General features: G+C 35.3%; 1 protein-coding gene across 2 annotated transcripts; it reads right to left on the bottom strand.

The window, feature by feature from the left end:
* Positions 1-565: 565 nt before the first annotated feature.
* Positions 566-12,167, bottom strand: LOC119986086 (probable leucine-rich repeat receptor-like serine/threonine-protein kinase At3g14840). 2 transcript variants are annotated; one of them, XM_038830636.1, is made up of 24 exons: positions 12,063-12,167; positions 10,816-10,981; positions 8,729-8,800; positions 8,555-8,623; positions 8,375-8,446; positions 8,189-8,260; positions 7,976-8,047; positions 7,816-7,887; positions 7,645-7,716; positions 7,418-7,489; positions 7,275-7,346; positions 7,071-7,142; positions 6,188-6,253; positions 5,341-5,394; positions 5,183-5,218; positions 5,045-5,085; positions 3,822-4,198; positions 3,432-3,630; positions 2,822-2,971; positions 2,552-2,670; positions 2,237-2,447; positions 1,915-2,155; positions 1,465-1,615; positions 566-1,210 (listed from the first exon to the last, which is right to left on the bottom strand). In XM_038830636.1, exons 1-24 carry the CDS (start codon positions 12,151-12,153, stop codon positions 827-829), a joined length of 3,003 nt encoding a protein of 1,000 aa, XP_038686564.1. In that variant the 5' UTR covers positions 12,154-12,167; the 3' UTR covers positions 566-826. The 2 variants fall into 2 exon arrangements, with proteins under 2 accessions (XP_038686564.1, XP_038686565.1); XM_038830637.1 differs by having other exon boundaries at positions 1,915-2,152.

Below are 12,167 nucleotides of genomic sequence, written 5' to 3'. Positions count from 1 at the left end.
ACGGTAACCGTACCAATAACAGCCCTAGTTAGTCCGGTACAATACATACTAGACGTACCCCCAATCTCGCAATATTTTTATAGGGATCGAGCCGAGCTCGGGTTTGATAGGATTTAGAATGGTTGAGCTTAGCTCGGCTAAGTTAAGAAACGTCTAAATTAACCTTAACTCTATTAGTTAAAGACTCGTTTATGTCAAAAAAAATTAAATGAAGTAAATTTTTTTAACTTGTGAAATACTTATATATTTACAACAATATATATATTACTTTATGTATAAAAACTATATTATTATTTAGATTAAAAGAGTAAGCTCTCGAACTTATGGGTTGAGCTTCTTTAAACTCAAACTAGATCCGTTTGATAAATGGGCTTGCAAAGAGGTTGGAGCTCAACTCCTTTATTAAAAGGGCCAAATTCGAACCGGGCCCTTAATGGGCCACCCATAAATAACTCACGAGAAGCTTGGCGCTTTTACACTCGTAATTATAGATGGTTGAACTCCTCCGAAAAGAAACAATGCTGATAAATTTAGTTACAAAAGACATGAGAGTAAAAGGAGAACAAAACAAATCTACATTATTTTATTTTTCTATCGTTAATATTATTAGTAATAGAGGGCACCCGAACCTTATTCTGATACATGAATGATTATGTATACAAACTCTATATGTGTTTTAAGGGAGGAGGGACTAATCAGACTCCCAAAATCAAGGTCTGTATATCCACTATAAAAACACTATTATCTTACACTTCAAGTATAGAACAACAAATAACCAAGGATATAAGGTAATGGGTAGCTGAACGAACCCATTCAGATAGTCTCCTTAAGTTCTATCCATCAAATAATCAGACTCCAAGTTGATTGGATATAGATCAGCTGCAGATGAAGAAGCCGTCCATGGACCCTCAATTGACATGCTCTGGCTTCCGCTAATTCCGTATTCTGCTGTGTCTTTGAAATACATCTTCGTTGCCTTCATCTTCGTCTCATCGACCAACCCGCTTTGATCAGAAACCACCTCAGGAACTTGAGATTTACCTCCAAGGATGCTGACAATCGTAGACATACTCGGTCTAAGTGCTGGAGCGGAATTTGTGCATAGAAAAGCCACATTAATCATTGTCATCACTTCATCTATTTTATACTCCGAACCCAACCTCGGGTCCACTAATTCCAGTAATTTTCCCTCCTCTTTTAGAACAAGAGCCTATGGAGAAGAAAATATGTATACCAAAGGTCATTATGTTTCAAAGGAAAGATAAAAAAAAAAAAAAGCACTAGCAGAAGATTTCCATTGTCGTTCAGAAAGATTCCAAGCTTATCAACAATATTCAAAGGTAAACGAGCTCATATGGTCAGCATTAGATTCCCAAGAATGACATCTTTGCATGCTAAAGCCTGAGTAGACGAAGGAGAACAACAAAAATGACCAATTAGGGAAACGTACAAGAAGTAATTTACCCAATCAAGAAGAAAGAAAGATTCCCCCTTTGGCAGATAACTGGTATTGCTCCTCCCACTGACAATTTCCAAGGCAACGACCCCAAAACTATACACATCTGCTTTGTCAGTTAGGTAACCCCGCATTGCATATTCAGGAGCCATATATCCGCTGCATGGCAAGGAATATATCATAAAACATTTTACTGGTTTGGCAACCGTTAATTGCCAGCAGAAAGATATAGCTCTTACAATGCTAAATTTTTCTTTTCTAGCACACTCAGTAAATGACAATGTGCTGCCACGCATTCTAGTTATATTGGGCAACATTATCATTTTGTTTTCTCGAATTTGAAGACTTGGCGACATACTAATTTGCAATGCTAGAATTTCATACTGCTTCCCATGTTGTGCTCTCACTTCCAATTAAAAAGGAAAAAAAGGACCAAGTATCAAAGTATAGTCACTCACTAGGTGCCAGCAATTCTGGTGCTTATGTGTGTATTATCCTCCTCATCGAGCTTTGCCAAACCAAAATCGGATATCTTAGGATTTAGATCCTTGTCAAGCAACACATTAGTAGCTTTGATGTCTCGATGAACAATCTTCAGTCTTGATTCTTCATGTAAGAAAGCCAAACCTCTTGCTATGCCGATACAGATCTTGAGTCTTGTTGGCCAGTTCAATTTCAGCCGATATTCGTCTGGGCCTTCTGGTATAAAAAGGTTAACAATAATAAAATAGAACTGCATCTATGTAGACATGATGATCAATGTCCTTGTTCAAAATTTACCAAATAAAGCACGAGCAAGGCTGTTGTTTTCCATGTATTCATACACCAGCAACAGTTGATTTCCTTCAATACAGCATCCATAGAGCTTTACAAGATGAGGGTGTTGCAGAGCAGAGATCATCCCAATCTCGTTCACAAACTCCCGATTTCCTTGCTTTGACTTCGAAGAGAGCTGCTTTACTGCAATTACAGCACCATCTGAGAGAAAACCCTGAAAAAAAGAAAATTATTCAAGTCTTTTATACATGCAGTATGGCTGCAGCCAACAACAGCAGAGTGATTATCAAATTCGATATCAAGGAAAAATAAAAATACCTTGTAAACAGGGCCAAAACCGCCTTCCCCAATTTTATTAGCTGCATCAAAGTTTTTTGTGGCAGCTTTAATTTGCCTCAGCGTAAATGAACCAGTTTGTAAATCTAGGCCCTTCAAATCTGTTGAGTTACTTATGATGAGAATTGGTTGTCTATTTAAATATTTAATAATAGGTTGAGCATTTATATGATGTAATAAACTTTATAGAGAGGAGAAGGTTCCTAAGGACACTGGCACATCTTCATAAAGCTAAAAATGAATGCAAACTACCTAGTCCAACGGCATCTTTACGTTTTAAACAGCCCTTCCACCAAAAGCTAGCCAGAACTAGGATGACAACAGATGCTACTGCAGCTATGATTCCAACCACAATCCCTATAGGCGTACCACTCTTTCCTCCTTCTGATGGAGGTTTATAATCTGTGTTGACAAAGAAAAAAATCAGATGGTTATATGAGATGGCATTTTCACATTTTTGTGGTAGAGCACATGGCATGAACTCAAGAAAATTATTCTAGGGAATGCAAGAGAACAAAATTTAACAATTTCATTTCATTTTGACAAAAGCAAGAGAGTCTTTCATAATTAGTAACATTAGATCGCAACCTCTTTCTAACGAAGAGATCCTGTACTATAAGTTACCAATTTTTATAATTTATTTCAATGGATTTAAGATAGCAGCCAAAATAAAATTATCATCGTTAGATGGTTTGAATAATGGAATTGTACAATGACGTACGTATGTGGTTGTTTGCATGTGATTCCATAGTTGGATGTTTTGATAGGAATAAGAACAAGGAATTATACAGTTGTCCACTCATGAAAATTCTACCAGGACTAGCTGAGAGAGCAGATATTTATCTTGACACCCGTTACTTACCGACATGAGTCACAGAGATTGCAGATATCAGAGGACCGTAAACTCCTTTAACAGGGATACCGGTAGTCCCTTTTCCAGCCCAGTGAAAGCGGATCTCCATGGTATCATTGTTTACTTCAGCAGGGAAGTTTTTGACAGTTGCTTTACCAAGTCCATCTGCTTCATCCTCAATATTAAAATCCTTCAAAACCCGTGTTCCCTGAAATAATACATTTTCTTAATGATTGAAGCCACTTCAAATTTGAAATACACACATTTTTTACGTGAAATCAATCTTAATCAGAAGGATACCTAGCAAGTTAAAGCCAAACAACGTAACTGAGTGTTGACTTTCTTGCATAATGAAGAAAATAAAAATCTCTGGAAAATGGGAATTAGTTTATAGATAACCTGAATGTAAACATCAAATATACGCCTGCCGACGCTTATATTTTCCTTTTCAGCTGTAAACATGATCTCTGCAAAGTGGAGGTCAACAGTGTACTTTCCCTTTCGAAGGCAGAAACCATAATAAGTTAGAGAGAGAGGTGAAAGGCGTGCTTCCGTGTACAGTTCCGGAATGTTCTCGGTTAGTTTAGTCGTATTTTTCCAGGTATAAGATTTTGGAGATCGGTCATCATCTGTGAATTCACCGGTGCTGCTGAAAGCCCAGTTACTTTTACTTTGGTAGTATCTTGCAGATGAAGCGGCATCAGTATCATCCGCATATGTAATTCCATTGAGAGTCGCTTCATCTCCCCCACAATTTATATGGAAATAGTCAAATGCTGAACCAGAGTGATAACAGATCAGTATCCTTATCCATGAAAATAATTGACTTAGAAGGAAGATGAAAATCAATCTAGACTAGTTGACTACAGTCCCAAGATTCAATTTCGCTTAGAATTATTTTCTGGCAAAATTCTTGTAGACTTTTTGGAATACAGTCATTGGTTTATTTTCCATAACTTCAAATTCAAGTTTTTAGATGCCATATATAGACGTCCATATAGATTTCAGCTCAAATACTCTCACAATATTAAGAAATACCCTCACATCCTACCAGGAAAAAAACCCATAAACTCAACAAGAAAACAAGATATAGATTTTTAAAATTGCTCATATACATGAATGCAAAAGCAGTTATCACTGACTTTATAATGGCAAGACCAATATAAAATGCTGGTTCTGTTAGCATTTTGCAAAAGAATAAAAAAATTACATCTAAAGAAAGAATTTGGGAACAACAAAAACTGGTTATCCATAATTTATGTCACATGATACGAATTCTTTTTCCCTGTGGCATATATTCCTTTGACCTGACAGAACAACACACAACCTAATACAAGAGGGAACTTTGATAGTTACACAATTGTGCTGTTGCTCTGTCTAAGATGATCTGTTCTAACATATTGGAAACCTAATCATGTAATATACATTTGCAAGGATGATCAAGTTTTCCCATGTTATCTAGCTACTATATTTCTTAACCATAGAAAAAAATCCAAAAAGTTTCAGCTCCAGAGTTTGGAAGAAGTAGGTGTCGACTATCAAAGATTCTATTAGCTCAAATTGGCAAAAAAATTATGAGAAACAATGGAAACAGTCCCAGGGAAAGTGCAAACTTTACTTACTTTTTGGACAACTAAAGCTCTTTAGACATGAAACCATTCCACTGCAGAATAATATATGGTACAGAACAATCATCATTACAGTGTAATGTGTCACATAAAAAGAAAATATGGTTATAATACATGTAATTTAAAACTTACGAAACATTTCCCATTGACGAGCTCCCGAACAAATTTCTGAGGGAAATAGGGTGAAAAAGTAATTCCAGTTAGTTAACAAATTGCAGGAACATAAGAGAATTGAGCGGGGTGGAGAGAGGAAGAAGGAAGATGATGAGATTAGAAGTAATAGTTCTTACACACTCTGATGCTGACAAGATCCATGAACTGAAAAATTATTATATGAAAGATCACTGCACCACAGAATTATAATATGTGTTACAATCTTCTTGAGAATATCATGAGCATAAAAGTCATACTTTCATACAGTAGCTCATAAAAGTTCAAAACTGATTCTATACAAATGTTGCACATTCTTTTTACATAATTGCAACCAATTTCATTTTAAATTGAGACATTGATCCAACTGAGTTTATACGTAATTGTGGAAGAAAACAATATGTAATTGATGAAGAAACTGTGAAATTAATACAAAAAAAAAAAGTAATTTGGAATTAAACAGTTGAGATAAAGGGTTTGTAATCCACTAATCCTCTTAAGAATCAATCAAACACGAAGCTCATACTTTTTGTTCTCAATCTCTAGTTTGATTCCTAAATTGTACAAAACCCTGAAATCTAGGTTTTTATACTACTAGCTAACCTAACAAAATCCTCAATGCAGTTTACACCCAATAAACTAATGAAATTCAATAGCCTGAAAAATCTCATGACCAGGCCCTAATGAGGTACAGTAAAGCACATAAAGTTCCTTGTTTATCTTCCTCGGTCATAGAAGCCCAATGTACTGATGCTATAGAGTAGTATACAATCTTCTTTGACATGTTGGAGTGGCTGCATGGAGCCCATTTCATTGTCACTAAAGAAGAAATACCTCAATTAAAAATGGTATTAAGTGCATGATTTGGGCTGAAAATGAGAGCAATGGCAGCAAAGGTGCTTAACTGTTTTTATCTGGAGATTAGCAAATAAGAAAATCATAACATCTTCATAAAATTACATCAAAAGAACTAGAAAGTGAACTTACATTCTGGCGCTTTTTGTCAGCAACCAGTCAGGCACTGCCCCAGTTAGAGCATTCCCAGTAAGAAACCTATATAATAACTAAAACCGTGAAAATAGTTTAACAGGGATGAAGATGCTAGCTTCAAATATAACAAGATGACATTTCAAATTACATCACAATTTTTTCCAAATGTTTTAACTTGGACGTATTGTATTTAATGAATTCTAAGCCTGGACTAACCCAATAGAGAAATTATTAAAATCCATTACCTTGACATGCAAAGATTTTTCATAGCAATGGGCTTTTCGCCTGTTTCCAAAACATAAGGACTTGAAATTCATATCCATTCTTGATAATAGTCTCAAATATGCAGCTTCTAGTAGGAAGCACTTCTCCAGTTCTCCATAATGTAGAATTCATTCAACATATTTAAAACACACTCTTGTTTCTGATAAGAAATTTCCATCTCAACAAGAATTTAGTGGAATTTCATTTCAGTCTTCAAATTAAGGTACAATGCCAATGATGAGTAACTTGGGTCTTTCAAATGAATATATTTACGTCACAACTTTAGTTAGTTTTTCCTAGGAAAAAGGGGAATCTGTCCATCACAAAAATTTGGCAAATAGACTGTGTAATATAAGGTTTATAGAGGAACTTTCAGCAAATCAGAATGCTAGTGACTTTGACTTTTACTGCCAGTTGGTATCCGCTGTCCGCCCCAATCCCCCACCCCCAAAAAAAAAGATTGCTTAGGTGGTATCTAAGTTTTGCATAACCAGAGCTGCCGGACACACCCCATCAATTATGAGTTTACCAATCATATCCAACAATAACAGCCACTCTCTAAAAGGGATAATATTTCCATAGGAAGTGCATGATAAACAGAAAGAACAGTTCTTACATAACGTCAATCTGGGATAGACTAACAACGCTGGGCGGAATTCCTCCAGTAAGTTTGTTAAAGCTGAGGTCTCTGCATGAGAATTAGTCAATAAGAGACTAAAATTACAGATTCTAACCATTTAGGAACACATTAGAGAATCATGTCATGATGAAGTTAGCCATTAAGAAAAATGAACTTCCACTGCAAATAATTGATACTAACAAGGTGTTTAGATTGGTCATCTCCCCAAGCTGGTCAGGCAGCTGTCCAACTATATTGCAACTACTTAATATCCTGAAATAGGAACGTGTATAAGCTACAAGAATACCTAAATAAACCGCTTCATGAAAAGGCATTTCACTCACAGTATATTAAGGCCCTTCATGCTGGTCAATGATGGAAAAGTCGTATCATTTCCACTCAAGTCACTGATTCTCCTGCGTAAAGAAATTCAACCACAGCAACAATAACATAGTTAGTTAATTCCATCCATTTGATTTTTTTTGGTTTGAATAGAAAAAAATTATAAGGCACGAAGCAGGGATAGGCATTTGAATTGACTAGAAGGCATCATTCTGAAGATTCCACTTACAAGTCAATTATATTTTTCAAAAGAGAGATGCCCGAAGGGATAGGCCCACTCAAGCCACTCCCCTGTATTACCCTGTCATCAGCAAATTCTGGTTCAGGCAAACAATCAAACACGTAGCATCCAGATACTAAGCCAACAATAAATAGACGTAAGAACAGGTGAAATCCTTACAATCTTTCAAGTTTCGTCCAATTCTGGATAAAATCAGGTATCTTCCCCGTGAATTGGTTATCACTAATTCGGCTGCAACATGTCCAATAGCCCAAATTGATTATCCAAAACACAAAGGCATTGCTTAACTTGAGCATACAATGATAAATGAAAGACTTACAAGTCCTTCAATGAGGTCAGTTCAACAAAAGTTGCAGGCAACTCCCCAGTAAAATTGTTTGAGCTTAGAAACCTGAATAATATTATATAATATAAAAAATGCAGGCATTTCAATCTTAACAAGCTTGATCCCAATACTCATTTTCAAATTAATAACATGATATGACAAAGATATTAAGCTAACAATGAAGAAAAAATAAACAAGGGAATATACAGTCTTTCAATGGCAGGCAAAGATCCAAGCTCGGGAGGAAGAGACCCAGAAAGATGACAAAACTCAACCACTCTGTAAATATAAGATTAACAAGAAATTACGTCGTAAACAAATGTTCTTAATAATCTAAGCAATTGAAATCAACCAGAAACAGAAAGAATAAAATGTCGGTCATGACAAACTTACAAACTTTTAAGAGTGGAGATGTTTACAAATTCTATTGGGATGGAACCTGTTAACGGGTTCCCACCAAGAGAGCTGCAATCACACCCATTTAAGAAAAATGAAAATAAAAGATCATGAATACATACATACATACAGTGAGACTATACACAAGTATTCTGTGTAATAAGAGAAAAGACGTACATATTGACTAGTTTCATGGAACCCCATTCTTTTGGGATTGTACCGCTGAGGTAATTGCGAGTTAGGTCACTGTAACAATGGAGTTGCAGCAGAGTTTGAGTGGGTCTGCCATGGTTGGAACTTGAAGCGGCAATTAAATCGAAAGAGCATGGGCAAAATGGGAAAAGTACTCACATTTGTTCCAGCTGAGGCAGCCTTGTTAACTCTGGAGGAAGACTGCCTTGAAGATTTTGGGCCTTGAGCACACTGTGTAACCAACAATAAATGGGCTTTTTTTAGTGGGCCTATAAATGTAACATGGTTTACGGCCTTAGAGCTTAGAGGGGTTATAATTTTTAGTTACAATTCTTCCCCAAAATCATATTAAATAATGGTTTTGTTTGTTTGAAAATGAAATGCTAGAGTTTAGGAGTTAGAAATCAATGTATAGGGTTTAGAATTTAGGGTTTAAGTTATGATTTTAGTTTTTAGGGTTTATAACTTTAGGCTTTGATTTTTTTTTTTAAATCTACTATATTTCAATATTATGAACACCAAAATACTCAAAAACACATTTTTAATTTATTATTTTCAGCGTTAGGGCACAAAAAGAAACTTTTTGACAATGTTGTAAATCCACAACAACATACACACTAATAATATTGTCCGTTTTGGGTTGTAGTTCCCAGAATAAACTTTTTGGCAATGTTGTAAATCCACAACAACATACACACCAACAATATTGTCCGTTTTGGGTTGTCTAGTTCCCGTGAATACGTTAGGCACGCATGATTTTGTTTTCCTTAAACCCAAACAAAGAAGTTAGGTCCAACTCACTTAAGCATAGGAAAATGCATTGTTAGTGATTAAGGGTGGGTTTGGTCCTTATAAATAAGGAATTGTTCCCACATCTTATCGATGTGGGACTTAACAAGCAGTGAGTCAAAAGTGTTAGTGAGAAGTCCCCCCTTATTTACGACTATTTCCACTATTCTTTGAGTGCCTTCAACAGTGCTTAGGTAGCACTCACAGCGAGAGAGGCAGCCTATCTCAGCTCTGCTTACTATTATTCCTGCCCTAATGTGTCAATAATAGGATAGGTGGCGTAAGTCAGCAAGCAAGCAAGATAAGGCACGTAACTAATAGCAATTGAAGAAGAATTCGCAGTAGAACAAGGTACAACTATTACAGACTCGATTGTTAAAGAATAAGTTGTTGAGGGAATACTCGCAGTAAGGACACTAGTCTCAGGGCTGGGCATGCCCAGAATCGAATTGATGATGGCAGAGAATGTGCAAAGTTCAACATGAGATAAAAATAAATATAAATTAAAAACACCGTCTATAGACATTGTTTGGTTGCTAATGGCCCGATTAGTACACAAAATTTAAAGGTCATAGAGGATAAAATAACTTGGTAATGAATTCTACACTTTTGTTATGGTTTGGTATATCTGCAGGATAGCGTAAAATTATTTCAAACTGAATTTGTAGAACGTTATTTTAGGTAAATAGGAGCGAAGATTCGAACTTAGGTACCACATAACCACCTCAATTGAGGGGCCGTTGGCTTTGTAGTTTGTACAATTATCTATGTCTAAAGTTAAACTCTCTCGGCCTGATAAGAGACGAAGTTAGGAGGAAGAATTCTTAGAGTCAGAGATGGTTATCTAGATCTAGAGAATTACTGTTTATGTTCTTTAAAATAAAGAATCTCTAAATAATTTGATGCAGAAGTGTTTTTTGACGTGAATGTTATAGAAAGAATCATGTATAGGTAATCTGACGTGAATGTTGATATGATTCATGAGGAAGAAGTTGAGTTGGAAGTTTGACAGATTTATAAAAGAGAAACAAATGCATGGAAATTAAGCAAACAAACCGACGTTGCCCATGCATCCATCCATCGCCATCCATTTTTGACTGATTGGAAAGAGATATTTTTAGTACTATCAATCGTGGCCTCAGGATCTTCTAGTGTCAGTGTGCACCACTCGATCATACGTGTCATGATCAATGTGATCTAACGGTTTGTCATTTTTCAGCTTAAATCATTTTCTTTAATTACCATTTTATCTCTACTTTTTACTTCCACGTAGTTGTTAAAAAATCGTACAAACCAAATCGATCCATCAGTTATTTTCAAAAACAATCTAGAAAGAATCAATTGATTAATCAATCGAAATAATCATTGTTGATAATCGATTGATTGGTCAATTATTTTCATGTTAAAAATTAGATAATTTACACCCTTACATTTATGTGAGAGAGAGAGAGACATACATGCTAGTGACGTGGCAGACGGTGTTGTTACAGACACAGGTGACAGCATTCTCAGATCCTTTTTCTTGATACTTGTTAGCCCATCCCCCTTCCTGACCACATGGATCCGCATTGAAGTCCCAGGTTGTCTTCCCAAGCGTTCTTGCTATCTCACGTAATGCCTCCACTGCAATATTTCATCAAACCCAACAAAAAAAAACAAAAAACTAGTTTAATATTTATTAATCATCAATAATATAAATTAAATTAATTTAACTTCGCTACATATATGTATATATGTTTTTGAAAATCCAAGTTCTACTCACATCAGTGATATTGTCTGCTTTAAATTTATCGGTTCTCATAAATACATGAGATCCGTACGATTTTATTCTTCTTAGGCCGTCTCACTTAACGATACGTAGGCCCAAGAAAATGCTTAATTGAGTGATAGAGACTTGGATTTTCTTATAAACCTATATCACTTGAGTTATCCAAATGATGTGCGCAGGGGTGTAATAAATTATATATACATATAATTAAATCAAGTAGGTCACTCAATAAATATCCCCTAACCCAATAAATGATTAGTTACATAATGTGAGCCTAAGACGATACACTGACAAACTAAAGGCCCAACTTAATAAGTAAGCCCGAAAAGATGAATAAAACAACTAATGATGATACTATGGGATGAATTCTCTCCTCAAATTCATCCATGAGTGATTGCAAAATCGAATGGGAGACAGAAGATGAATGACTCAATAATTGTCTAGTTACATACATTAATTAGAAATAAGTGTTTGATCAAATTCGTAATGATGTTATTATGCAATATTACCAAAACATGATAACTCGGAAACAATAATTATAATAATTTTATCAAATTTATGCATATGATTTTTACTTTTATCTTAATATTAACAAGGATACATATATATATATATGTAATCCAAAAAAAAACATTTGGGGCGCGCGTTACCTCCAGATCCCCTTATAAAAAAATTCATCCCCTAATATTTGCTGCTCGTTGTGCCCCTGCATCTTGGACTTGACAATTCTTGAGCTAAAAAGATTTGAACCTTACGAGTACTTAGTTTGTTAGTTCATTCATTCATTTTTGCAATATATAATGGAATCGATTCATAATAACATTCATCGTTTGGTTATATATATATATATATATATATATATATATATATATATATATATATATATATACACACACACACACACACATATACTATATGAGAGAGAGAGATATGTACCTTCATCGTTTGGTAATCGAGTGGCACCAAATGCAAGAGTGGTGAAGCAAAGAACAATCAAGGATACAAAATGAAGTTGATGAGGTAACATTTTTGTATGACTAG

This window comes from Tripterygium wilfordii, chromosome 19 (assembly GCF_013401445.1).
Source record: "Tripterygium wilfordii isolate XIE 37 chromosome 19, ASM1340144v1, whole genome shotgun sequence".
Taxonomy (NCBI): Eukaryota; Viridiplantae; Streptophyta; class Magnoliopsida; order Celastrales; family Celastraceae; genus Tripterygium; species Tripterygium wilfordii.
The sequence above is the reverse complement of the archived record's forward strand: the minus strand, read 5'-3'. Positions and strand labels throughout refer to the sequence as shown.